This window comes from Seriola dumerili, unplaced genomic scaffold (assembly GCF_002260705.1).
Source record: "Seriola dumerili isolate Sdu_G_001 unplaced genomic scaffold, Sdu_1.0 BDQW01000450.1, whole genome shotgun sequence".
Lineage (NCBI taxonomy): Eukaryota > Metazoa > Chordata > Actinopteri > Carangiformes > Carangidae > Seriola > Seriola dumerili.
Genome location: NW_019174705.1, coordinates 25096 through 51239, shown reverse-complemented (window position 1 = coordinate 51239; position 26144 = coordinate 25096). Strand labels below are relative to the sequence as shown.

The window sequence follows — 26144 nt, the reverse complement described above, 5'->3', positions numbered from 1 at the left end:
AGACATTTTGAAGTCTAAAATCGGCCCTTCGGTCCACCCAGAATGCCCCCACAACCTAAAACGCCCTCACAAGACCGGTGAAGTGTCTACAGTCAGTCCTCACAAGCACAGCTCAACCAGACCACACACACTCAGACACATGCAGGCAGCTACCATTGGCTCTGCAAAGAGGGTCCCCTCCTGTCCCCATCCCTTCTTGCCTGCAGCTGCTGGCCAGCCTGTCAGTTCCCAGGCATCAAGCCATCATAGATGACGCCTCCTCACGCCACCAAGTGGTAATCACCTGCCCTGCACCTCTTATCAGCAGGGGTGCTATACTCCAGGCAGCAGTGGAGGGTAAGATGCTACCAACAGTGTGTATAGCTTCATTGATGGGAGATTGAAAACCAGTGTGTGTGTGTGTGTGTGTGTGTGTGTGTGTGTGTGTGTGCGTGTGTGTGTTCAAGCTTTGACTGAGTGTTCAAGCCATGTAATGAAGCCACATGAAAAAAGAGACATATAATTTAAAAACTGTGTAATGAAACCCTAGAAAACCTTACTCAAACATAAGTAAACAAGTAGTATAGTGCACTTGATTGAACAATTTTCAGGTGCAGGTTGAAAGAAAAATATCACAATAAAACAGGTCATGGAATGAGACGGTAAGTGTCAGACCCTGATTGCTTTCCATTATTTAGCCATGGTGCCTTTTTTCGTGCCTTTTGTGAGTTTGTTTATGGGTAATATATCATCATCTTGGTAAGTCCCTGACCTGTAGTCGTCACGCTGGGTTCAAAATCATGTTGTTTATGAATGTACGTGTAACATGTGCATTCAGAATCTTTGCATTCTGTTTATGTGCATGAGTTGTACGTGTGTGTTTTTGCGTGTGTGTGTGTGTGTGTGTGTGTGTGTGTGTGTGTGTGTGTGTGCGTGTCGTGGCCTTGACAAGAGGAAAATCGGATATTCCTGAGACAGTTTGCTAAATCCTTGCTATATCCATGACCTCTACACAGATGCCACTGTGGGTTCAAAGTCATGTATATAGAAATGTGTGCATGCATTGTGTGTATAATCTGTGTGTGTGTGTGTGTGAAGGTCAGCCTGTGTGCACACATTTAAGGATTAATTTTCTGCACCTGACAAGTGGAAAACAGGCAGCAGTCTGAGAATAAAAAGAGGCTGAGGAGATGGGCCATAGGGCAGGTGAGGCGCAGGGGGCGAGGGGCTGAGGCGAAAGGAACGGGGGCTCGACAGTGGGGGGGGGGCTGCTCAGTTCAGTGAGTAATTGTAGTGGGGGTCATACGGGTCTGGACCTCATTAAGAGAGCTGTCTGGGAACTTTCAGGCACTGACTTGTCGTCATGTCACCAGCCTTCTTGTCAGAGGAGGCAGTGTGAGGAAAAACAGTGCCTTATTAATGCATCTTTCAGTTTTCCAGGTCACACAGTTCAACATTAGACTCAGTAATATCAACACAGCAAAAACTTTGAGCATGCAAGCCTGTAAGTGACATACATCTCAAATCTGTGGACTCGAGGCGTTTTAAAGGCAGGTACATCATCTCAACCAGTATCACTTTTGATCGTCTTTGAACGTCTTATCTTTTCTCCTCGACCCCCCCTACCCCCCCTTATTTTTAATTTGTATTCACAGGGGGGTTCTTCTCCGGCTGAAGTTACATGGATGAGAATTGGGGGGGATTTGGGGGATCTCTTTCCAGCAGCTTTTTGAAGAGGGTGAGGTATCAATCAGGTGCTGATGTTACACTGATGCAATCTCTCAGCCTAGGAGGTTACTTCTGGACGCTGTGCTGCTTTATATCAGCTTAGAAGCTGCTAATGTAGTGATCAATTATTGTTTGACATATGATACTGTGAACAAATGTGCTGAGACTGCTACATGATGTTTGATTCTGTATTAATAGGCTTTCTTTCAGTGACATAAAATATATAAATAAAATACATGTTCATACACCCATGTTCACTGAGCTATACACATCTGTTTGGTAAAGGTGGGGGCTAGAAAACCACAATATCACATATTATAGTGCATTTAAACCTGTTTATTCTCATGCTTTCAACTGTAATTCAAAGCATTGACCAAAGAAACACAACACAATATGTTGTCTTTCATTTTGAAATGTTATACATTCAAGAGTGCAATTATTTAGTATAAATAGAATAAAATATCTGCGTGTCATAGAATATAATCTCTTTTAAAAAATGTCTCTAACTATTTCAGAGTAGGAAATATAGCATTTACATGAAGCAGAATATATACAGAAAGAAAGACAAAGATAGAGACATTCATAGATCAGCAGGTGCACAGCACTGTTCCCAAAACCCAGAGATAAAATTATCAACAGTTTGTTCTTATTATAAATATATATTCAAAATTAAGCTACACATTGTACTGCAAATATGCAATCAGCCCAAGGATAATATGATGTTCACATCCAACAGCATAAATATTACAGTACTTTAAGGATGGGGTGATTATCCCCATAATAAGGTGCAGGGTTGTTTGGAGTCAGCTCTTATAGAAATTCTATTTCAGCAGACGACTTTGAATTGAAATGCAAAAGAAATTAAAAATAAATGAAAATAATGGAATAAAAACATGTTCAGCCAGCAGGACAAAAACATGTTTCTTGATAAAAGAAAAATACAACAGAAAGTTTAAGTCCTGACATGACAAATCTGAATCAGAAATGACTCCACAACCCAGCTTAGAGGTGAAAAGGCGCTATGGGGCAGAGGCTGACTAGTTGGTCTTTTTGCAGCTTGTTGTCTCTGCGTTCTCTGACTCCTCTTTGGCTTTGAGCGATTCACTTTGTCCCTTGACAGGAGAAGCCGGGGCGTGTTTCCTTGCCGCTCCGTTCTCACTGGACTCTTTGGTTGTGGCGGCGGAGGTTGTCCTGGTGGTTGTGCCATTATCAATACATGCATTCTTTACCTCACCAGTGAGAGCGGCGTAAGGGGAGTAGCCGGTGAAGAGCGTCTTGTAGATGGCCGACTCAATGGCAGCAAACGGTGAGGCGGAAGAGCCTGTCAGCATCATCCTTGACTGAAAGAGAGAAAATAAATATGAGATGACAGATACAAGATGTGACCAATGAGGGAGACATTTTTTAGGAAGTTAATGTGGCTGTCTAATCACTTCCAAATCAATATTTTTATATTATGTTATATTGATGAACCCAGAGAGAATTATCACCCGACTGCAGAGTGTCAGCTCATTGTTTTGGTTTTCTGGCCCGCAACTTTACTGCTTTGGCTCATACTCACCGTTCACATCAGCATCGTTTGTGGAGGCAGCAGCCAAACTGTTCTCACCAAAAAAGAAAAACTCACTGTGAATCACCTTCTCCACGCCAAACTACCAACTAGCTAGTGGACATAGTGGAGCAATTAGCAGCTAAAGAGCCAAATATGTCCTTGAGGAGTTGGCGGAGCTAAAAAAGAGAGTGAACAGTAGCCTTACACCCATCAGATGGCCAGAAACACGACTTCAAATGAATGCTAATGTTGCTCCGTAACTGCTGGATGTGTAAATAAACAACTGTTTGCTATCAAGTTCACAAGATCAACTCAAAATATGACAATAAGTTGTGTTTGCTTGTGGCCAAAGAGTTAAAAGTTATTGCAGGTATCAACGATTTCTGTGGTCAGAGAAACAGCCATGAGAAGTGACCTCGTTGAACATCACATCATGAGGTCAAGTCAGCACAGGAGCTTATGCTACATGGCAATTTGTCTTTTTTTTTTTTCATGTAACCTGAGCAATTATGTGATGGTGACCTAGTTTACATATAAAAGCACTTATTTACTTCCCATTAGGGAGTGAGTGTATAACACCTGCATCATCAGGAAAGCCAAAATAATAAATAACAGGTTGGACACAACTCTTAAATCTGATGAAATTGCTCTGCGTTAATTTAACAGATCAGAGTCAGAGGGAGCTAACAGAACGAGAGTTGAAAGAAGACATGGTAGATTTATCTGTGTCTCAGTCAAGAGCACAAGTTTCCCAGAGAAGAGAAGGGAGGCTGATGCAAGCTGATGAAAATGATGCAAAAGCCTCAGCCCTACGGGTAATACCGAGCTAATGTGAGTCACCACAGCTAAAACTTCAAAAAAGCAGAGGGAGAAAGGTCATTTAGAAGACAGGCCGTCACAGATTTGGAGGGAGCTACGGCACCAAAACATTTGTTATACCTGAGTTAAGATCTAATTAATAAGCACAGAGTGGTATTTATTAGTTGTCCTTGTCTTAGGTAAGCAATTACATGAACCAAAACGCAACTTCCTGTTTTGTATCGGAATCAATATCACCTTGGTCACAGCGTCACACGTATGAGCTCCACCAGGTACACCAGACTGACCTTGTTGACAACAGTGAAGACGGTGTAGAGGAGCATCAGGTGGTGCTTCTGGAGAGGCAGGTAGTGGGTCTGCTGCAGAGCGAATAGCACCGCCCCTATCAGGGTGATCTTGGTGGGGCTAAACAAACATGCAATGAGAAATGATCAGTTACAATATACAGCTTGTGATTAAAAATAAAATTCAAATGTCTAAAATAGAGAGGGCAATACCTTCATGTAGACACTTAAATAAAAAAAGGTAACACAAAGAACATGTTTTCTGATGAGATTTGAATATATAAATAGGTGTAAACTATAGAATAAAGCTTTGTTGAGTGGCTCCATCTTTGGTTTTAAAAGGAATGTTTTGTTTTCAGGAAATATGACAAGTGTTAGATGAGAAGATCAAGATCAGTCTCCCATGTTCTGTAAGGTAAATGTGACGGTACAACCAGTTAGCTTAGCTTAGCTCAAAGACTGGAAAACAGATAGAAACAGACAGCCTGGCTACCCGCATGAGTTCTCATGTTATATCTCATTTGTTTCATTTCCACAGATGTAAGCTCCTGCCAGGCAACCAGAGGTGACTCCATGATGAGGTGATTCCCGATCAGGAAATAGTCCCCCCCCCCCCATAAAACCACAACCTGTCAATCTTCTCATCTGACTCTGGTCATGAAAGTGAATGAGCGTATTTCCCAAAATGTCAAACTCTTCCTGTGAATTTCACATTATGCTCAATACATTACAATATACTCACAGTGTATTAAATATGTAGTTTCATAAGCACAAACGTGTAGTGCACTGATGTAATATCAGCAGGGTCCTTTAGAAGACTTACTAAGACATTCTGAGGAGCTCATTAGTCTCCGGTTTCCACACACCTCGAACAAGCTGCTCAAAATTACTTATCAGACCACCTCCAGCACCTAGTGTGGGTAGAAAAGACACACATGGTTCATACAGAGTAATATGTAGAACATACTAGATATTGATTAAAACAACTTAATTATTTAAAATTATTTAAAACCATTCACAAAATGTTGTTACCATAAAAAACATTTTTTTTTTTAAATCCAGTGGAGGGACACCAACAGTTACTGACCTTTAGCCCACCCAATGGCAATCATGACCAGCAGGCTGTCCTTGTATTTGCCGTGAGCCTGGGTGACCCCTCCCAACACCTTCCATGTCCTGGTCACTTCCTTCATCCCTGACAGCACCAGCCTGAGAGGCAGCACGGCAGCACAACAGTACACCACGTCCATGGGGCAGTAAAACACCAGGTACCTGCAGAGACACGTGGCTCAGTTAATTAGTGCACAAACACGTAAACATTTCAGATACCTGCTGCCTCGAGACTACTGTATGTTTTCAGTAAATACTTTTACAGCATCACATGCCAGTCTCTGTCAGGGACCCGACTTCTCCAGCAGAGGGCAGTGTGTTTTTTTTTTTTTTAGAGAGAAGAGTGTAATTATATGTGCCACCAGCAGAGGGTAACAAAAGGCTTCACATTTAGAGATGGGACCTCTACAATAACCTCTCTGTTTCATTCAACGTCGTCCACATTTCATGCTCCCTTTACAGAAAATTAAGTAGTTCCACATTTCTTCTAAAAGAAAACCCTCATTATGTGGTGTTTTGCTTCAGGGATGTATAGAGGAAAGGACACACACATGTTTTTCGGTGTCCCTTTTCCTCAAAGTTGCAGAAGGCCTCTCACTAATCCTCACACTCTCTGCCTCCCTCCCTCTCCTGCCCTTTTCTCTATCTACATATATCATACTTTTTTCCATTTCTCAGATATTTACCAGATGACCGAAGCAAGCAGAACGCTGGTGCTGTTGGTCAAAGGTGCTACAGGTGGCTCGGCCAGCATGATCCCAGACAGCACAGCTCCGCCGAAGCAGAAGAGCATGGAGCTGAACCAGCAGGCTAAGGGGCTGACTCTGGACACCTCGAGAGCTCCTGCACAAGAACAGTATATTTATGAGCATGATTTCCTCGAGTCCTCCATATATTACAGATACATCCATACATAAGGTATTAGCATTCCTACAGGGTCTAAACATTCTGTGCTCTAACGTGAGTCTGTGAAAGGCATGATTGCTGTTAAAGGAAAGGCGGATGCATAATGAAGTCTGGACTGAAAGCGCAGTATTGTTGCAGGATGCATTCAGAATAACAAGTCAATGGCAGACAGTGGATTTGACACAGTGGCTATTGCCCTGTGTGATGTATGCCCCCCCACCCCCAAGTCTCTGGCACTGTGTAACTATTAACTGGTTTAAAATGAACAGATAAAGGGAACAAGTGGAGAGAAAGGTTTGTCAAGCGCAGCTACATTATTTGCTTCTGAGCCTACGGCTCAAAGTGCAGCACAAAGGCGCGACGTTTACAGTCACAAACAGACGATATCAGTTTGCTGAAGATAATCAGTCAGATGCTCAGTACTCCCTCTGTGTCTCCACCCTGTTTGAAGAGCACTGTATTCCTTTTACCACTGAAACCATTTCCATGCTCACTAATGACATAAGCACTCACGAGTTATAGACAAGTCAAACAGCATGAGAACTGCTCTCTGCTATGCTTGTTAGACATCCTCACTGTAAATCTTCCCTATAAAAGGAAGATTTAGTGTAATTCGTGTTTATTGTAACACAGGGTTTATTTGAAAAAATTTACAAAAACACTGAGATTTTGTTTATACTTTATAGAACTCTATGTACCGTTGCACAGATAGTCCAATACTATCTAAGACTGACTTGACTTATCTCTACCTAAATGAAGGCTGCCAATATAGACAAAGATATACATATTTCCCTTAGGTTCACACAGGTAGCACTCAGTTAACCTTGAGCCACCTGCCCAGAGTCACTGTGGCCGCACATAGGACCATACTGGTAATCTGAGGATTACAGGCAGATTATAGACTCCTGGAGAGAGATCGGTAAACCTGGAGGATTTATAGCTCTGTCTGCCCCCTCTGCAGACTCCTCTGGATTCAGTCTGCGCGGCTCACATTTAACTTTCTTCTTAAAAGAATCCGAAAATGACACAGAATCAATTTAATTTCCCACCTGTTAAAAGAAGACATTAGTCACAGTGACAAATTATTGTTGTTAGGTCTCTAAATGAGATAAGGTCCACCACTGGATGTTAACAACGTGTTGTTATTTTCATGTAAAATCCTCATATGTAAACTAACTGGTAACTGAGTAAAAGAAGAATGTGCTCTTCCCACACAGCTTTATCTGTTTAACATACACAATATGGTAGGATCCCTCTTACATGAGCTTGTTCATTTGTTTAAAACTATTCATTTCCAAACAAAGGATTTTCCCAGAATTTGAGGGGAGACATTGTGACTTGTCGAACACAGGTGTAACCATTACCATGATTAACTGCTGCAATTCACTGCACCAATCACTGGAGCAGAGCTGTCATTAGTGTTACGAGTTTCACCCGTGATTCTCCTGCTATGACGAGTCAGATGCACAAATGGAAAAGCATGGAATTGAAATGTCAGACACAAAGACAAAAAAAAAAGAAAAGAAAGAGGCTGTTCACTTGTGCGCACGTAAAAAGACATACCCATTTTCATTTCTTTAAATAATATCTAACATTGTTTCATAAAATGCTTAAAAAACTGTTAAACACTCATTTTTTTTGGTGCCGATGCTGTCTCCACACATACGATACTGAGTCACTATTACAACTAAAAGGAGAACTGTTCTATCACATTGACTCATTTTAACATATTAGAGTCAAATATTGCAAAACAGATGGATAAAGTCACAACTGTAACTGTAATGAATGGTGGTGGGTGATATATTGTATAATATAACTCAAGCTGCAGCATTAAGAGCACAGTGAAGCATCAGTGTTAATAAATTTTTACTGGTGACAAAACCAGGCAGTTATTCCTCTGTGTGCACATGAGGTCTGATGAAATGAACATGTTGTGCCACAGTTAGAAGAGGAAGTTTGAAAAAGTAAAGAAAAAAAAGAAGAAAAAAAGGTCTGGCAAGAAGAATACTCATGCAAACGTCAGATAGGTAAGAGTGGTTAGAAATATACCAATAATCTAGAACCATGACTATCATACACATCTTCTCCGGTCAGAGTCTACATGAGCCCTGATATGAAACCTCAGTGTTGGTGCCTTTGGTCTCACAGAACTTGTAGCACACAGTTCACAAGTGCAGCACATTGCTTACATAGTAAACAGTGTTGGTCTGTCATCACCTTTAGTTCAAGAACAAAACAAACTGCTGCTTGGACGAGCTCCAAGTTTTAAGGGGGAGGCAGAAGTGGTGCTCCAGTGTTGAGGTGGAGACTATTGCACTTTAACCTTACAAAACATGTTAAAAATTTTAGCATAAATGCAACCCCTGCATTTGTAGGTCTCTGAAAACAAACAAGGTTGCTTTTCAGGACTCGTGAAACATGATTGGGAATATCTGCAGGAGATATGCAAGAAAGTTGGACGACAAAACCAAGGGTGAAGGTTTGCATATGGTTGAGTGAACTCGTTCGCACTATGTTTGGAGTGAAGTCATATTAGATCATCCCGATGTGCCCTTCCAGAGGCTATGTCTCCAAGACAATCGCTTTAGGCATACTAGCATTTGATTGGCTGAAAGGGTGCTATCTGGAGGCTCACGTCATCTATCAATATCTCACTTACTGACAGACACAGAGGAGGCAAGAGTGGATTCAATGTGCTGACAACGGTCAGTTATCAGTGTCAGTCCAGACCTCAACCATTGGCAAGAATTCTGTAATTCAGATGACACCCTTTCCTCTATTGCCAACATGTTTTGTACTTTGTAGATATCATGCCACCAAATAAGAGACATCAGGATCTTTTTCACCATCCAGAGCATGAGTAGTAGGTAGTAAACTAACCAGCACAGCCACATTGATTTTAAAATGAAAACCTGCTATCTTCCTAATGTCACCAACTTTACATTATTAGATTGTTAATACATGCGTCACTGGCTCAGCAATATTTAACTGTAGTTTTAAATGTGAAATTAAGGGAGGAGGGGGGAACTGCAACGCTAGTAGGCCTAATGAATATATATATATATATAAGATGTAAAAATATTGTTCGTTTTTTCTCTTTTCCATGAACAAGTAATTTCCTTAAATTTACTTTTTCTTAATCCTTGATTTGTTACCATGTATAGTTTTTATTTAAATGTAAATACAGATCATATGTTAATAAACTATTCTGCTGACAGCACTATAAAGTCCTTTGTTTTGGAGGGGTTGCTGTGTCCCTCCCAGCATTGAGCCCAAACCCACACCCTTAGACAAAACAGACCAATAAAGAAACATGTTGCTTACATTTGATGTTGAAATATTATACACTGCTCAGACAAATACACAAACACACCAGACCAGATCCTGTCTCCTGGTTTCACATTTGAAGGAAACACATTTACAAGTCAAATCTGAGCACTGCAAGCAAGTACAGCACAGCTGTGACATGTCATCCTGTATTGGGTGTATTTCCAGTTCTTCCTTTCTTTCTTTCTTCCTCTGTCTATCCGTAGAGAGCGGGTTCATGTTACGTCTCATCTCTCTCCCCCTCAGTTCTCCCAGGAATTAAAACAAACTGAAGACTGTTCACTTCCTGGAAAGCTCTCTTAAAAGCACAGCTACAATATAACTAAATAGTCTGAGATCAGTTTTGCCTTTCAAGCTATTTCATAGTCAGTAAGAGAAAAGACCACTTGCAAATTATTTTAGATTAGTGTTTGTAGTCCATGTGAGATTATTTACATGCATTTGCACAAACCAAGATCTTTACAAATGAACACAAACGAAGGAGGTATTGAGATAAAGTCTTGTAGCTGAGAAAATGGCTCGGTTGTTGCCGCTGCAGCAGTGCTGACGCAGCCTGATCAAAAACAGTCATTTAAGTCTTAACCAGGACAACATCTCACCTACCATGAACACCAAACACAGCATTATGTAAGTCTGTAAATAACACATTCTTCCTCTCTCCTGAAACTCACTCTTAATCTGTCTTGTTCTTCATTCCTCAACTCCATTTTTCTAATCTCCATTTCTATAATTCTCCTCTTTTCTCCAAGTCGATCGCTCTTTCTAACACTTTCCTTCTCACTTAATCTCACTCTCAACCTCTGCTGAGCCAATGCCGGATTTTCCTTTGCCCACTATTTTAGTTTTATGACCCCTCGTACTCAGACTTTCTTAGCCCTCTCTTCTTCTCTCAGAGGACAGTCATTACAGGCAGAGTGAGATGAGAAAAACGTGGCTTATCTCTGGTTATTTTTGGCTTGAAGGGAGGATCACTGATTGACATATAACCACTGCCTCCATGTCCTTGTCCTCCTGCTTCCGATACAATCCACACACAGCAAGGTTTAGAGATGTGCTTAAAATAACTCCACAGTGAACTGCAGTGACAGTTGAGTGTCTTTTTCCTGTTTGAAGCTTTGGAATAATGATTTTCTCGTCTTGAAAATGATGTTTTCAGAAAAAATACTATGGTGACTTTTGTGTTGAGCAGCTCCAACACTTAACACCCAGAGTGGATGCACTGTAGAGCAGGAAGTGAAGATTAACACAGGACAGAGAAAAGCAAGGGAGGGTTTGATTGGTTTATGGCATTCCTTTCCTTTAGGGGAAAAGAAGAACTGGAGCTGGCTCTGAGTGATTTGTGTCTTGACTTTTATTCTTTTTTTATTGAACTTCTTTCCAAATGACCCTGAGATTTAAACCTTTGCTTTTCTCTTGGTAACTTTTTGTAAAGCTATAGCTCCAGACACAGTACGTGCTTAAACAGGCAATTACAATGACCACAAACACACAAAGGACGCACACATTACTGTTTCCGTCTTTCATCAGATACTGTCCACGTGATTCGTTCCCCAAATATCTCAGCCATGTCTGACATCTATGTCTCCATATGCACAAAAAATAAAAACACACACAGTGAAAATATGTGGATCCTGCATTGCGTTTGCTGACCTGTGGCATATTGTTTGTCCATACTTTTACTGTGTGTGTGTCTTTCTTTCAGCTGCATGCAGATAGATGGGAGTAGAAGACAAAGGGTTAAAGGTCACAGCAGCTCAGATGCTTTGCAAGGCAAGTTCGAAAATAGACTGTAGATTTACAGCAGCGGAACTACAATGGACTGTGTGTGTGTGTGTGTGTGTGTGTGTGTGTTGAAAGTTAAAGTTCACTGCGCAGTTAAAAGTCCACCTGTCCCTGTAGTCAATATCTCAGTGACATATCATAGTTGGCTCAGTGCCTGCCTTTGGTCTAGGCTGATACAATAGAGTGTAGCTGAGTGTTACAGTGTGTTTTAAAGTTCTTCCAGTCACTCTGCTGCATGTGTGTGTTTGTCAGTCAAACAAACAAAGACAGCAAACATGAGCAACAGTCAACAAGTGATGATAGAGAACTGTATCAAACTTACTCAATAATGAGATCAGGTAAAAACTAAAAGCTTTGCACTGTACGTGACAGTTGGTTTCATAATTTAGATTTTAGTAATTTAAACTATGGAGATGCTCTACAGAGGAAACAGATAATGACATGTAGTCTTTAATCTATTGATTATTCAAAGGCCTCAGTTTTCACTTCTTCAAAACTTCAGCAACTAATTTGTTTGTTTTTGTTTACAGTTTGCTCAAATTCACTAATTTGGTCAATTGTATTTGGTAAAAGGATATCACATTATGATATTTATGATCATGATATGGCTCGAGTGAAAATAAATTACATTTCATATTACATCACATAAAAATAATGTAGAAGATACAAAGGCAAACAATGAGTTTCAACACCATGACAGAACAAGCTACACACAGGCTGCTACAGCTAACTCAGCCAGGTGTGTTTACAATGTATTTAATTGGATTAATTGATTAATTCATCATGGCACGATAGTGGGGCTTCTGATTATATGCACCTTTTTTTGGGGGGGGTTTAAGTAATCCAACTAACAACTATTTTCAATATTAATAAATTTACTGATTACATATTTTTTGATTTCCTGTTTAGTCTTTAAAAGTAAAATATAAAGGGGAATCTTTTTTCAACTTAAGTCAAAGAGCCAGAAAGACTAATTTTAAGAAGCTATATGACAAAATTTTTTGAAACTGGAATTAGAGAATATTCGTCTTTTTTCCCATCATTTTATACCTAATATGTTAATGTCATGAAATAGACGTCTAGATTATATAGACAAATTAAAGTAGAATAGATGTTTTCTTTGTGATACAGCAGACTAGGACATTAGGCACAACTTTGTGGCTGCGTGGCATTCAGGTGCAGAACTTGAAGCAACAGGATAGCTGTTGGCTCATTACATTAAGTTCAAGTTTCAACAATTGAAAATACTGCAAAACGAAAACTACTGCAAGACGAAACTGTCACTTCTTCTATTCCATCACACACTTTGTTGAAACTGTAAACGTCGTGCCTTGGCAGTCAGTCAGTGAATATGAGCCACTTACCTGGCTGCTCCCTCAGAGCCATGACTGACACGATGTAGTGCGCCATGTCAAAGTATGGAAACATGGACAAGTTTGCCAGTCCGTGGGACAGTTCGTCTAAATGCAGCATCCCGAACAAATCCATTATCTTATTTCTGAAACTCTTCCGGAAGAGTAAACTATTCTATTGAATCCTAGAGAGGAGTTCAAGTCGAGAAAAGGCACTGGTCCAGCTCAGAGCATCAGGGCAAACACTTGGCTTCATCCACCGTCTGTCAAGTCTGACACAAGCCGCTAAAACAGCTGTGTGTGAGGATGCACCGCGGCCAGGTTGCTCGCAGCTGGTTAGTTGCCTTCGCGGATAGCCGCTCGTCGCCTGACAACAGATCTGTACTGGCAGAGGATGGTCATCGTCGGTGTCACCCCGACAACGAGGCTGTCACCAGCGCATAGGCGGAATTCCTGCTCCGTGTTCCGCCATACTTGTGATGTGGCGGGCGGAGCCAGAGCGGCTGTGTGATTGGAGGAATGAGAGCACGGCGAGCCAATGGCGTGTCAGAGTATGGCTTTGAGAGGCGATGACACACGATTTGTAAAAGCGGACAAATCCACACTTACACCCCAAATATCATACACACACACTGATTCACACACATGCAGGGAATGGGTCAGCAGTTGTACTAGCTAGTTTGTTCTCTTGTATGGTTTTACACAAACTGCCAATAGATTGGTGTGTAGCTACCTTTGATGGGTGGAGCCTACAGGTGGAAATGACACGTTGTGAACTTTGAGGTACATCAATTTCTGTGGTGGAGGAAGTAAAAGCCCTGCACTGAAAATGTCACTTAAAGGTTCTGTAAATGAGATTTTCTATAACTATAATATAGCAGCAAATAACTATTTTCTATGTAAGGATAGTGGAATAACGGTGTCCTGAGCAGAGAACTAGGTCACTCCCCCTTTATAACAGTTTCTCTGTTCTTTGTTTTTGTAACAGGTCTGGTAGCTTGTGCATGTTAGTGCACGTGCATGTTAGTGCATGTGAATCCCTCCTGTTAAACTGTAAATGTTTGATTTCCTCATTTCTCCAGGGAGGTGTTGGATTGGTAGTAATCTTTTTCAGTATTAATAGAGCCACTGTGTCTAGGGTTGACTTTAGTTTACTGTTAAAACCATCTACAATAAAATCACAGGAGGAAGGAAAAACATCTGGAGCAGCATCACATAAAAGATCAAAGACATTCGCAGCCCCTTCAGCAGTAAGATAGTATTTCCTGGCAGTTTGTTCTCGAAAAATACTGTTGTTTAAAACATTTGACAGTAAAAAAAAGACACAGAAATGATTGGACAAGCCTATATCTAAAACTGAAGAGATATTAATTGATAACCCATGGGTTAATAGAAGATCTAAAGTGTGGCCTCTGTTGTGAGTAGGATGGGAAACATGTTGAACAAAATTCATACAAGTTTAAAAATTCTGCAGCATCGGGTCTGATTGATTGTCCACATGCAAGTTAAAATCACCTGAAATAATAATCCTGTCTTGGATCAGACTTCCGACCCCGGGACAGCAGGGGGAGCTATTCTTAAAAAAACAGGTCATTGGAGGCTGACAGGAGTAATAACTGGCCGGTGCATGGTCCAGAGTTGTTGTGGTGGGGTGGATAGCGGTCAGTCAGTGGCGGGAGGTTGTAGAAACTGCATGGACAATGTTTGCTGAAAGTGCACGTGTGCCATGGAAGCTGGGGTGGAAACCATCTCTGCTAAAAAAAAAAAAAAGGATCTTTTTCCAAGAAAAGATTAAAATTGTTGATAATGGCCAAAGTGTGTGATCAACAGACTGACTGCTGCCACATGTTCAATGACGGCAGTGACTGAACAGACACTACCTCGGCCCAGGGAGGGTAGGGGTCCTGAGATGAAGAGAGGGTTTTTTTGTTGCAGTTTTTGAGTAACCTGCGTTAAAAAAGGACGGTTAAAATCTTGTTTTAAAACCTAAGTCTGCTGCTTGGTGGTGTCATCCGTACCCACACGATGATACGATTGTGAACATGTGGGTATTTGCTGAGTAGATTAGGGATCTCCTGAATAATATCCACAGCCGTGGCACCGGGTATGCATTGGGTCACAACTGTTTATATGTCTGAGCACGGAGTCCCCAACGATCAACGATGTAGAGGAAAAGTTGTGCAGTGGAGGCTTCTGGCGGGGAGCCGCGGTCACCGGCCGGGTAGCGACCTGTCCGATGGTTGAAGTGGCTGGAGAGTGGTGAGCAGAGACGGGGGCTGGAGCTCCTCGCGGCGCTGGTGCAAAAAGCGGTGTGGAGCGACGAGTCCAGGTGCAGGAGGAGCGTCCAGTTACAGCTGATGGGGAGATCAGGGGGAACCGTGATCGGAGGAGAGGCACCAATACCAGGGGAGTGAGCGGCAACAGGCTCTGGAAGAGTGGCATCAGGCACTCCAACTGAAAATGGTGGTGTCCATGAGCTTCTCGGCTTCATGGATCTGGTAGAGTGTGGAGATACTTCCTTCTAGCTCCACAATCTTATCGGCCAGGCGGGCGCAGCTGACACAGCCGGACGGAGAGGTAAGTGCAGCCATGGGTTGTATGTAGGTGGCTGGGAAGCAGAAATAAAGGCGGAGGCCAGTACAGGGCCAAACGTGCAGCTTAGGTGCTGGCTGTAGATGGTAGCAGCGGCTAACAGGGAGCCCGAAAACACCTACACAGGGGCTCCAACCCGGAGCCCGCGGCGTTAAAAGGTTTTAGTTGAAGGGGCAGAGGTGATCCACAGATGGGTTAGCATACAGTAAAACTTAACGACAAGGGTTCAACAAGTGGATCCGCTGCGGAGATGAGGCCTTGGTTTGCAGTCTGTTGGTCGGCTTGTCACCCGGTGTCTGCAATCCCTGTTGCTCAGTTAGCGTTAGCTCCAAATGCTACAAACAAACCGGATCGTGCTAGCCTCGGCAGTCTGTCGCGAGCTGCGAAGTGTAACTTAAAATCCGAGCGCCCAATTACTAAAACATTTTACTCTGTTAAAAACGCTTGGATGAAACGAGTGGGATCTAAAAGTGTTCAGCAGAGACTGGCTCAAAAACTGGATAAAATTTATATGAATAGTCGATTTATGACAGAGGCTCTAGCAGGCACGTACACCGCCGACGCATGCGCATTTTTCATGTTATAAACCTGTGCCCCCTATTGTGACCTATTATGTGTTGAAGGCCAGTTTTCATTACATTATAGGCCCAGGGACTTAAAGTGTAATTATAGTACCATACAAGTGTTTCTTATACAGCTGGTTTCTGGCTGATGGATGATGACACCTGGTGGTGGCTCCATACAAGCCAACAAGCCTTTTCACTACCACATGCCTTGACTTACCTATGCAAAAATAGACTGAACTTAAACAATAAATCAATGAAACTTCATTAGCTCCCATGAAGATTATGTTGCATAAAACCATACTGTAACAAGCAGCTGCAGCCAAAAAGTTGCGGTCGTCTTCAGATAAAACTAGAACTTTTTCTAGCATGTGAGGCAGTAATAATGCCATACTGAACTAGAGGGGCACTCAGAGATCACAGATCTACACCAAGGCCAATCTCAAACATCTTCAGAGACTTCAGAGAAAAAAACTTAAAATTCATAGTAAATGATGCAGATCTACCCCAAATTGTAATGGGTTCTTCCCTGGCCCATACACCAGCAGTTTCAGTGCAGATTGGTCCCTCTTTTTGCGTAATCCTATTGACAAATAAACAAACAAACCAACAAGCAGACATGGGTAAAAACATAACTTCCTTGGCGGAGGTAATAACCAGACATCAAACTTGCAACACTGATCCTTATGTCATTTGAAAGGAGCACCGGCTTTTATATCTGAGTTTGTTTTTAAAAGCAACTGATCTTACACATTAAAAATATTGATGTAATGGTAAATAATCTGTGAATTGAAGCAGTACAGTGTGTAAAGGTATTTTATATAAAGTGCTGTTGAGAAGGTGTAATGTGAAATAATAGCCACTAGATAGCAGCAGTTGACTATCCATTACATATCTCATTATGTTAATATCTGCGCTCATACAGTATTATTCAACTGAAACATGACCATCCATCAACAGCAACAGTCTAATAGTAATGTCATATTCATATTTCATGTTATCTTATTAAGAAATATGAATCAGCAAGTAAATGCTTGGGCTATATTCAGTCACTATACATGTCAAAATGAAAAATCATCCTCAGTTGATAAGGATTAGTCATCAAACCTTGGGCTTAATTGAGATGTGGATCAGTGAAAAATGCTGTTATTAATGTTTTTGTGACCTTGTTCCATTTCAAAGTACACAAGCTTTGTGTCATTTGTTACAGCCCATGTGAAAACCCCTGTTGGAGGTGATGTGATTTCAAAGCTGCGATAAACATGGACTGATAAATATCTTGAGGACACAGAGTAGCCGATGATGTAACCACGTATTTAAAAAACCAACATACGTGGTGAAACAACTCCACCCGAGACCAATCCTGTGTTTGTGTTGGTAGCGAGATGTGTATCAGCTTGTTGAAACCTCTGAGTTGTACAGTGTGTCGTCATTGGAGGCTGTACATTATTTCCAGGGCCTGGATTTTAGATATGACCCAGCTCTCTGACGTGACACCTCCCATAAATATATTATAGGTGTGTGGGTCTTTCAGGTTCAAGGCTCGATGGTTGTCGGAGATTTCACGCACAAACATACACATAAATATACACATACACACACCCTCCACCCCAAGCACTTCTCATCAGTATTCTCCCAGTGGTGCAGGATTAAATTGTGTCCACAACACCGCCATCACAGGGACGGCCTCTCATTCCTCGGATTTCTTGAGCACACCTCATAAGTGGCTAAAACTGGGGATTTCTGAACAACTGGAATCTTTGTTTAATTACGTCTGTGGCTGCTAAGCCTGTCACCAGTGTGTTATCCCACAAATGTGCCCCCCCCACACCCTCACTGGTTCAAACCCTCAATGATGTCCTCACTGAGGAAGTCAGGCAGGGGTGAAGCCAGATGAGGTTGTGCTGGCATTTCCGATAACTATCGACATGGGGAGATCTGCTGGTTTTGGAACTGCTCCTGTTACATTCATGTCAAACAATTGAAGTGGTCAGGGAAAACTTTTCAATGAAATGAAGTCACGGCCTTTGCACATGGGTGAAGTGGTGTCGACAGCTAAAAATAAACAACACATTTTTTGCGGTGTGTGAGTGGAAAATGTGTTTTCAGATCAATCAACATTAGTCCACTTCAAAACAGTGAAATAATAATGTAGTTAAATAATGATATGTCCCATTTTAATCATCAATGGTTGACATGACTTCTATGCTTTCACTGTTTCCTTAACTACCCTCTTTCTCTGCTGGATGGTTAGTCTAATGCATGGTTAGCTAACTGCTTATTAAATGCTGCATGATTCTCTCACACTGTGTTCACAAAAAAGTTCATTATTCATTCATTTGGCTATGGGTTTGTTTATTGTTTTGATTGGTGTGGTGTTTACTTGTTGGCATGTTTTCTGCATGTGTCATGTTTCCTCCCACAGCCCAGAGACACAAAGGACAATTGATTTTCTTTAACTTAACCTTTGAATGTGAGTGTGGTTGTTTGTCTGGGTTCACCATCACTGACATCACTGGCTTTCTGAAGTGTTTCCCAGCCTGCTTTCCATTTCATTTTAGGAAAGGCTTCAGCCCACCTGAAAGACAGATGAAAGCAATAGGATCCCCTGGTTTCATCCATCTTTACTAGATGTTGCTCCTTTACTAGACTAAACATAATTGAAACAAGACAGGGAGACTTTGTGTTTTTCACCTCACTCCCTCACTGTCTATCCATAACCGTAGATCATTTTCAGCTTGTTTATTATTCTGTATAAATCTTACATTCATTGATTTTTTTTTTGTGGGCGACTGCGAGCAGCGCAACAAGCTGTAAACGCAATATTGATATACAGTCACTTTATAAAGTTGTTACAGCCAATGTGTTAGGATGCAGTTGCCATTTTGCACATTCAGCAGACAAGAGGCAACATAACAATTCATTTGAAGTTATGTTTTTGTCCACCTGAATGAATGTAAGTCTCCTTTTAGCTCTGGATTTGGTCGCTATCATCTCCTGGGGGAAATATTTGGCTCTTGAGCTGTTTACCAGCTAGTCACTAAAGTCTGTCTACTATTTTGTGGTGAGCAAGAGGTATCTCACAGAGGGGTTTTTGGAGCTTTTTTTTTTTTTTTTTTAATGGAGAACAGCTGTTTGCTGCATCTGGAAACAACATTTATCAAAGGGGCGAGAGTGAAGCAAAAGCATTGAAGGTCAGAAAACCAAAAGAATGAGCTGAAAGACGCTGAAATGCTTCTTAAAATTGAAAGGAATGGAATCAGGTGATCATTACCTGTGGGTTTTTAACTGCAAGTAACTGCATTTTCATTACTCATGGTAATTTGCTCCATTGGTAACAGCAACATATCTATTATAGCAGCTTTAAAAGAGACATTTAACCTGTTAGTATATCAGTATTTACTCCCACAGAAGAATTGTGTAAAATAAAACTTTATTTCCCTACTGTTGGACTGAATGGTTATGATACACAAAAGATAGGTCATAAGGCAGTAAGAAAACTTAACCTTTTGGTTTAAAGTTTTATTTTGAAGGTGGAGGCAGAGCATATGCCACACCTTACAGAAAATGACATAAAGAGAGAGTGAGTAATCGTGAATGCGCCATACTGCTGTTCTGATTCACTGGTGTTCAGGTGCCAAACATCATATAAGAGTCTGTTGAAAATGTATCCTGTGACGCACATCTGGACATTTTTATACCAGATGATACTGTCACGTGACGCTCCGTGCCGTAAACAACCTGACCGGTCAGCGTGTTGTTTTGAATATATGTGTAGCAACAGAGCAAATTCCTTGGTATGGTGAGCAAGATGCAGTCTACAAGCCCATCAATCAAACTGAACCACTGAGAGGATCCATTCTATGTCTGCATGTGGGACTCTCTCTGTGCTCTGCACTAAATTACTTTCCCTCGTAATATAAACTTGAACAGACCAAAACAGACAAACTCAAGCAGAAGGATGTGGTCATGGTCATTGTTTCATAATCATATGCGTAATGTAAGTACATTTAAGATAATACATGTGGTGCTTAGATATTATATATGGTCCCAAAAATAAGAAGCTCAAAATGTATTAAAATATTTCAAACTTCTACCAAAGGAAAACAAAAGTCCAAGTTTTTATTATGTCCATATAATGTATGTTTATTCAAAACTGAGCTTCCATCTAATGCCTTATGCTGAGATTGCTTCACAGCTGTGGCTGATTTCTCCTCCCTGCGTTTTTGGACTCTTGTGAATCATTCATTCAAACAGCTTTTAATTATAGCTTGAAGCCCTAATCTTCCTAAAGTGCCTGCTTATGTTTCTGCAAACAATTATTCTTCAAAGCTGAACCCTATTGTCAGAGATGGATGAGCTCTTGACAAGAGCAAGACTTATAGTAAATACATTTACAGCACATGAAAACATGTATCAGTTTAGTTTCCTGCTCTGGACAAATCACATTTTTTTCTGACACATCACATCAAATAAACTTAGATCAGCATTTAGTGTAGGTGCATGATAGAGAGCCATGGTGCCACGTCTGTTCCGCTAGCTTCTGTAACTCAGTGTAATCTTTCATTAAGCATTTCTCTCATCAGTCTGTCTGGAAAAAATGAAGCATGTTCCAGGGATTTACTTTCCTTATTCTGAAACCAATTGGCATCCACCACAGCACTTATGATTAGAAACTGAAACCTCCCAACAAGAAAGTTAAACATTTAATTTATGAGTACAGAAAAAACTACAGCTCCCATGAAAATGTACAAATGTTTATTTCATTTGACATGAACGTATATGGCATTGGAACTGCAACATACAATTGAACGCAAGGACCCCATGAGGAAGGATGTGTTGCAAGACTGTATTTTTTTGTTATTAGTGTAGTTTTTAAAAAAATGGGATTTTGAATGTGGTTTAATTACTTACAGAACAGGACCTGGAAGTTCAGGCTTTCACTTTGGCTCTCTATGATCCTTACACACTGTATGCTGTTGATGAATACACATGATAAAGAATTGTTTAAGAATTACATCAGAGCCTGCGAGGTAAAGTGATTTGCTTACATCAACATATATCCAAGACACGGTGACTCAGGCAGCCAGTGTGACACGACACCTTCACACATTAATCCCCAGCAACACTGCTTAAAACAGAAACCAACCCCAAAATGCTTTGGAACAACCAGTAACATATTTGTGGTTAGCTAAATATGTCAAGTGACATGAAACACCTCATACAGGGTTACAGCGGTTTGAGGAACATGAGTGGAGCGATTATATCGGACCTTTACCTGGTTGTTTTTGTTTCCACCAAATGTTCCCCACACAAACACACAAGCAATTCCTGTTGGGGATCAACTTTTCTTCCTAGAAGAATAAACGATGGTAACGGCATCAATGTTCCAGCAACAAACACAAAACAACACAGCGTGATGACGCTTTATTCACTTCAGCAATGTGACAAACTCCTGAGGTTCACCTCGCTCCCATGAGCCTCATGATCACGCTTCCCCAGCAGACACAAAGAGGTTGGTTACACAAAGACTCACTTGTCTTTATCCTTAACACCATGTTTATAGAAAAACAGAAGTTCTGCCTTCAAAATGACCGAAAAGGTCAAAAGGGGTTCAGGATCAGTTCCTTCAAGTAATCCCAACCCTCCCCCTCCCCCATTTTCACTGCTGCATCCAGCAGAATAAAACCACTGCACAGAAGAGTCATTGATTTGAGTTGCATCAACATTGATTTCAAATAGCTAAAGTCTGGGTTTAAAATGAGCAAATGTTATTCCTGAGCCAAGTATTTAAGTATGAGCCATTTATTTCTTTCACTTGCACTAATCAGACACAAGTATTGAACTTCTTTTTCAAATGAAATGGCTTTAAATATTACAAATGTGCTTTATCACAGGATGAGAATGCCTCAGTGCGCTCTCTCCTCTGTATCTAAAGAGATGATTCAAACCCTGATCACATTCACAAACACAATTTAAGTTGAAGTTACAGTATCACAAAGTAAAAAATGTAGGTGTCCCTTAAAAATGTTTCTTCAATGTGAAATGTATACAAAGTGTGATTAAACTTACATTTAACCTCTACATTGCTCAGTCATCTTTCAGAATCCCATCATAATTATTTTGATGACTGCTCTAGATTATAAAAATGCAACAGTACTGTAATGCTGTCTTTCAGTGTAATCAGATAGTCATTTCCTCTACAGGCTTATCTCTGGCTGTGTTGACGAAAAAACAAGAACAGCTACAGTAGGCTGACTGCATGATCAGAAGGCCTGACTTTGCATTATCTATATTGGTGTGAGAAAACCTACACCACAGTGTGTCTACATCAAAACTAACTACTACTAACTATTGTATTATTTTGCTTGGGGGGGGGATCAGGTCCTTGACATTTTGGGCCTGCTAGTGTCCAAATGTCCTCGGTCCTTATGGTTTGGGACACTGTCAGCTTGTTTTGGTGCTTCTGATTAAAGCTGCACTAATCAACAGCTTTACACATATTAACAATGGCTCAAATGACTGTGTAAAGTGAATGGGTCACTTGTAATGACAAACCCAAAGATAATTAACACCCTACTTAGCAGTTCTCGCCACTTCTCGTTTTAGCTTCCTTCAACTAGCTTCCGAATGTTAATATTGCTTCATGTCTGCTATGTGTGTAAAAAGGCACTTGTTTGCTTCACTTTAACAACTTTACAAAGTGAGAATATGTCAGTGTTTCCCTAAAGAGGCCAAAATAATCAATTAGTTGTTGATTGTTGATTAAAAAATGAGGCCAGATTTGTTAAAAATCCCCATTGATTTGCTCTTAGCTCTTTCAATGTGATACTCAACTTCCATGGCAGCTGGTAGCAGGATCATAATCTCAGTGTCAGAAGAGTGAGAAAAGCCCCGAGTGTGACATGTCCCGGGTCATTGCTGTGCTTTTTCTTCTTTTACTGTAAAGTTCTTGAATTAACTCAAACAACTCAGGACTGTGACACATGGGACAATTCAGTCTGCAGCACATTAGATGTACATAGAAGGTCAGTCAGTGAGTCAGCTTGTTGTTTTCCGCCTCAGGAAACTAGATGTATGTGGGACATTGGCTGCCTCTGGGTCTGGCTGGAAAAACCTCTCACCCTCCGGACCTCTCCACAGTGCTCTCAGCTCCCAACTGCACACACACACACACACACACACACACACACACACACAGAAAAACAACCTAGTACCCTGTATTCTATCTACGGCATCCTCTCAACCATGTGTGTGCGCATGTGTGTCAGTCTGACCACACAGCGATGCAGGGAGTCGTGTGGCTGGCGTCATTCTGTGGTAAATTAGTAGTCGAGTTATAAACAGATTATTTTAGTCTCTGATTACGTACGTACCAAATGATGGCTTAGCCTAAACACCAGGGACTCTGCCCAAGTGTCCTCTCTTTGATTACACAGACGATAATTATTATACTAAAGAAAGTTGCGCAGGATGATTACCAAACAGGATAGAGATATTATGAAAACTAGGTCACTGAAAATGTAGTTATAAAGCTGCGTGGAGATTGTTAGTTACTAGTTATGAACAGATTTTTTTTTTTTTTAAATAATGTAAGTAATATTTAAAGTGGCTATAATGGAATACTGATTGCAACATCAGATTTTCTCAAGATTTCCATTTCCTTCTCCATTTTTGTCCGGATGCAGCTGCTGCTTCCACATACAACCAGGAAATGGGGAGTGTTAAATGCTCCTGTGTGCCACACCAAGGTAATGCTAAGGATTCCACACGGAGCTCAGTTCTTCTGTTGGACCCCCTCCAGCTATTAAAACAAACGCCAACACCTCTGTATGCATCATACACTCAGACGCAGAGGGAAAAGGGTGGAGGGTTGAACTACACCCTCTTTACAACCCCCACCCAAACCCCCCCTTCTCATAAACACATACACACATGTGCACTTTCTCTTTGCTACCAACTTAAACTGTATCATTTCAGCAAGACCAGATCTGGGTGTTGTCCGTTTCTGGTGAAACCACGGCACCAGGCTGGTTAAGAGTGATGGCTGTGGCAATACCTTCAGACACTATGACGGCTTATGTTAGTCAGAGAGAGTTAAGTGGAAAAAGAAGTGGTGAGTAGAGAAAAAAAAAAACGCTTCACCCAAATATGGCATTACCAAAATAGGACATGATTTATACCCTCCAGTGTGTGTTTGTGTGTGTGAAACTCGAGTGTTTGGAAATGACGGACTTGTGGATTAGAGGGTTACAAAAAAAACAAAAAAACTGGAGGTTTAACAAGAAGACACGTGTAAGAGTAAGAGCTAAAGCGGACAGAAAACTCATTAGAGAGGTCAAACCTGTCTTGACCTCTCACCATCACCTTTAACTTGTTGAACATCAATAAGAGAAGACGACCCACAACATTGCACCCTGGGTATGTAGGCTATGTTGTTGCCATAACAGACGGCCTGGGGTTCTCCTAAATGATCCTAAACAACACTTAACTTTTCATACTTACTTGTATAGCATATTTTATAGTTTGGAGACGAAAAAGCCTTCTCACATATTAGCCCTAACACACTTACATCATGAGCAAAAAGCAACATGTGAAAGAAGTTTGGAGGATGCACCAGTTGTTTTAATTCATAGTTTTCAAACTACATATTCCTATTTGCACTTATTCATGTAGATATGACCGTAATATTTCAAAAACGATTTGCTGAAAGTTTTTTTTTTAAAGGCATTCAAAGGCAAAAAAAAAGATCCTCCATTAGCATTAAGCTCTGCAAAACGATGGCATTGACCTGCTCGCTGAGGGCCGGGGGCTGTGTGGCAGTAAAGTCGAGAGGACATCGAGAGGACATCAGAAGATGTTGCAATGATAAAATAAATGACTTTATCGCTGCAGTGCAGCAGCTTGGAAATGACTGCATGTACTATTTATCAGGCACACCTAAATCACTATTTCATATTTTATATCTGACAAAAATATTTCAATGAACACGACTAAATTGAAGTCAGCTTAAAATGCAGTCTGGGTGACCGCAGAGATATTATAGGATTATAATTATTAAATTCATTAAAGTGTAATAACCTCTTTAATGTTGCAGCTTGTAAAGCTGGAGCTAATTTGAATTACTTTATATGCTGCTGGATAGATTGTGAATTTCCCCCCGGGGAGCCATAAAGTCTTATCTCATCTTAATCTATATTAATACATCATAATTTATTTGTTGGTTATATTTTGTATTATTAATGTGAATCTGCAAAGTAAGGAAAGTTATCAAATAAATGTAATGGAATACAAATGACAATATATGTAATGGGACAGAAATATAAAGTAGAAGAAAATGGAAATACTCAAGTGATGGACAACTTAACATTAAAGTGAAGTAGAGCACTTGAGTCAATGTACTGAGTTAGTTTCCAGCACTGTACTGTGACCAGGGATCTTCACAAAAATGACGTGAAAACGACAGCATGGACACAACTTGTGTTGTCTAAATATAAGTTAGATCATCCCGTGCTGTGTGTACCAAGGTGTTTTGTTTTGGTTTTTTTTGCACTTTGCGGTGGATCCTTTTGGTTAACTCTTCCTGCAGCTGCATCACAGTAAAAGCCCCTAGTATTGCCAAAGATCCTCTGAAAATGATCACTTTATTGCTCTATATTGAATGCATAACATCTTTACAAGCGCTGAAGAAAAACAAGAAAAGTTGTATTCGTGTGAACCAAAACTCGATGATGAACACTAGCGAGCCTGTTTCAGTCTCTCCTCATTGTTTGTTTCTGGTCTGGATTATCTGGTCTATTCATTTGGACTGTAGACCAGTGATCAATGTCTCCTCTCTTTCTCTTCTAAAAATCACCATTAACAGGGTGTCAGACTGCAGGTCAACTGAAACAGCGAAACCCACTGAGAGCCTGCCAAAGGCTCTGCTTGCTTTCTGTTTGCATTTAACTGGTGAGGAAAAAGAAGTGTAGTGTTTTGTGTGTCAGTGTGTGCAACAGTCCACGGTGGGAAAGCTGGCAATGTTTTGCTCTTGGTGAAAAGATATGGGCTCTCAGTGTTCAAATCAAGGCCAAGTCCTGACTGAAGAATTGCAAAGCTTGCTGTCGAGGGCACTCTGAATTAATTACGTCTGCTTAATCCTGAGTGACGT

At 40.9% G+C, this 26144-nt stretch overlaps 1 protein-coding gene across 1 annotated transcript; it reads right to left on the bottom strand.

Annotated features, from left to right (window-relative positions):
• Window positions 1-1919: 1919 nt before the first annotated feature.
• On the bottom strand, window positions 1920-13301 carry tmem38b (transmembrane protein 38B). The gene is made up of 6 exons (XM_022762894.1): window positions 12852-13301; window positions 6159-6315; window positions 5450-5634; window positions 5186-5273; window positions 4366-4483; window positions 1920-3047 (listed from the first exon to the last, which is right to left on the bottom strand). Exons 1-6 carry the CDS (start codon window positions 12973-12975, stop codon window positions 2745-2747), a joined length of 975 nt encoding a protein of 324 aa, XP_022618615.1. The 5' UTR covers window positions 12976-13301; the 3' UTR covers window positions 1920-2744.
• Between the last annotated feature and the right edge of the window lie 12843 nt (window positions 13302-26144).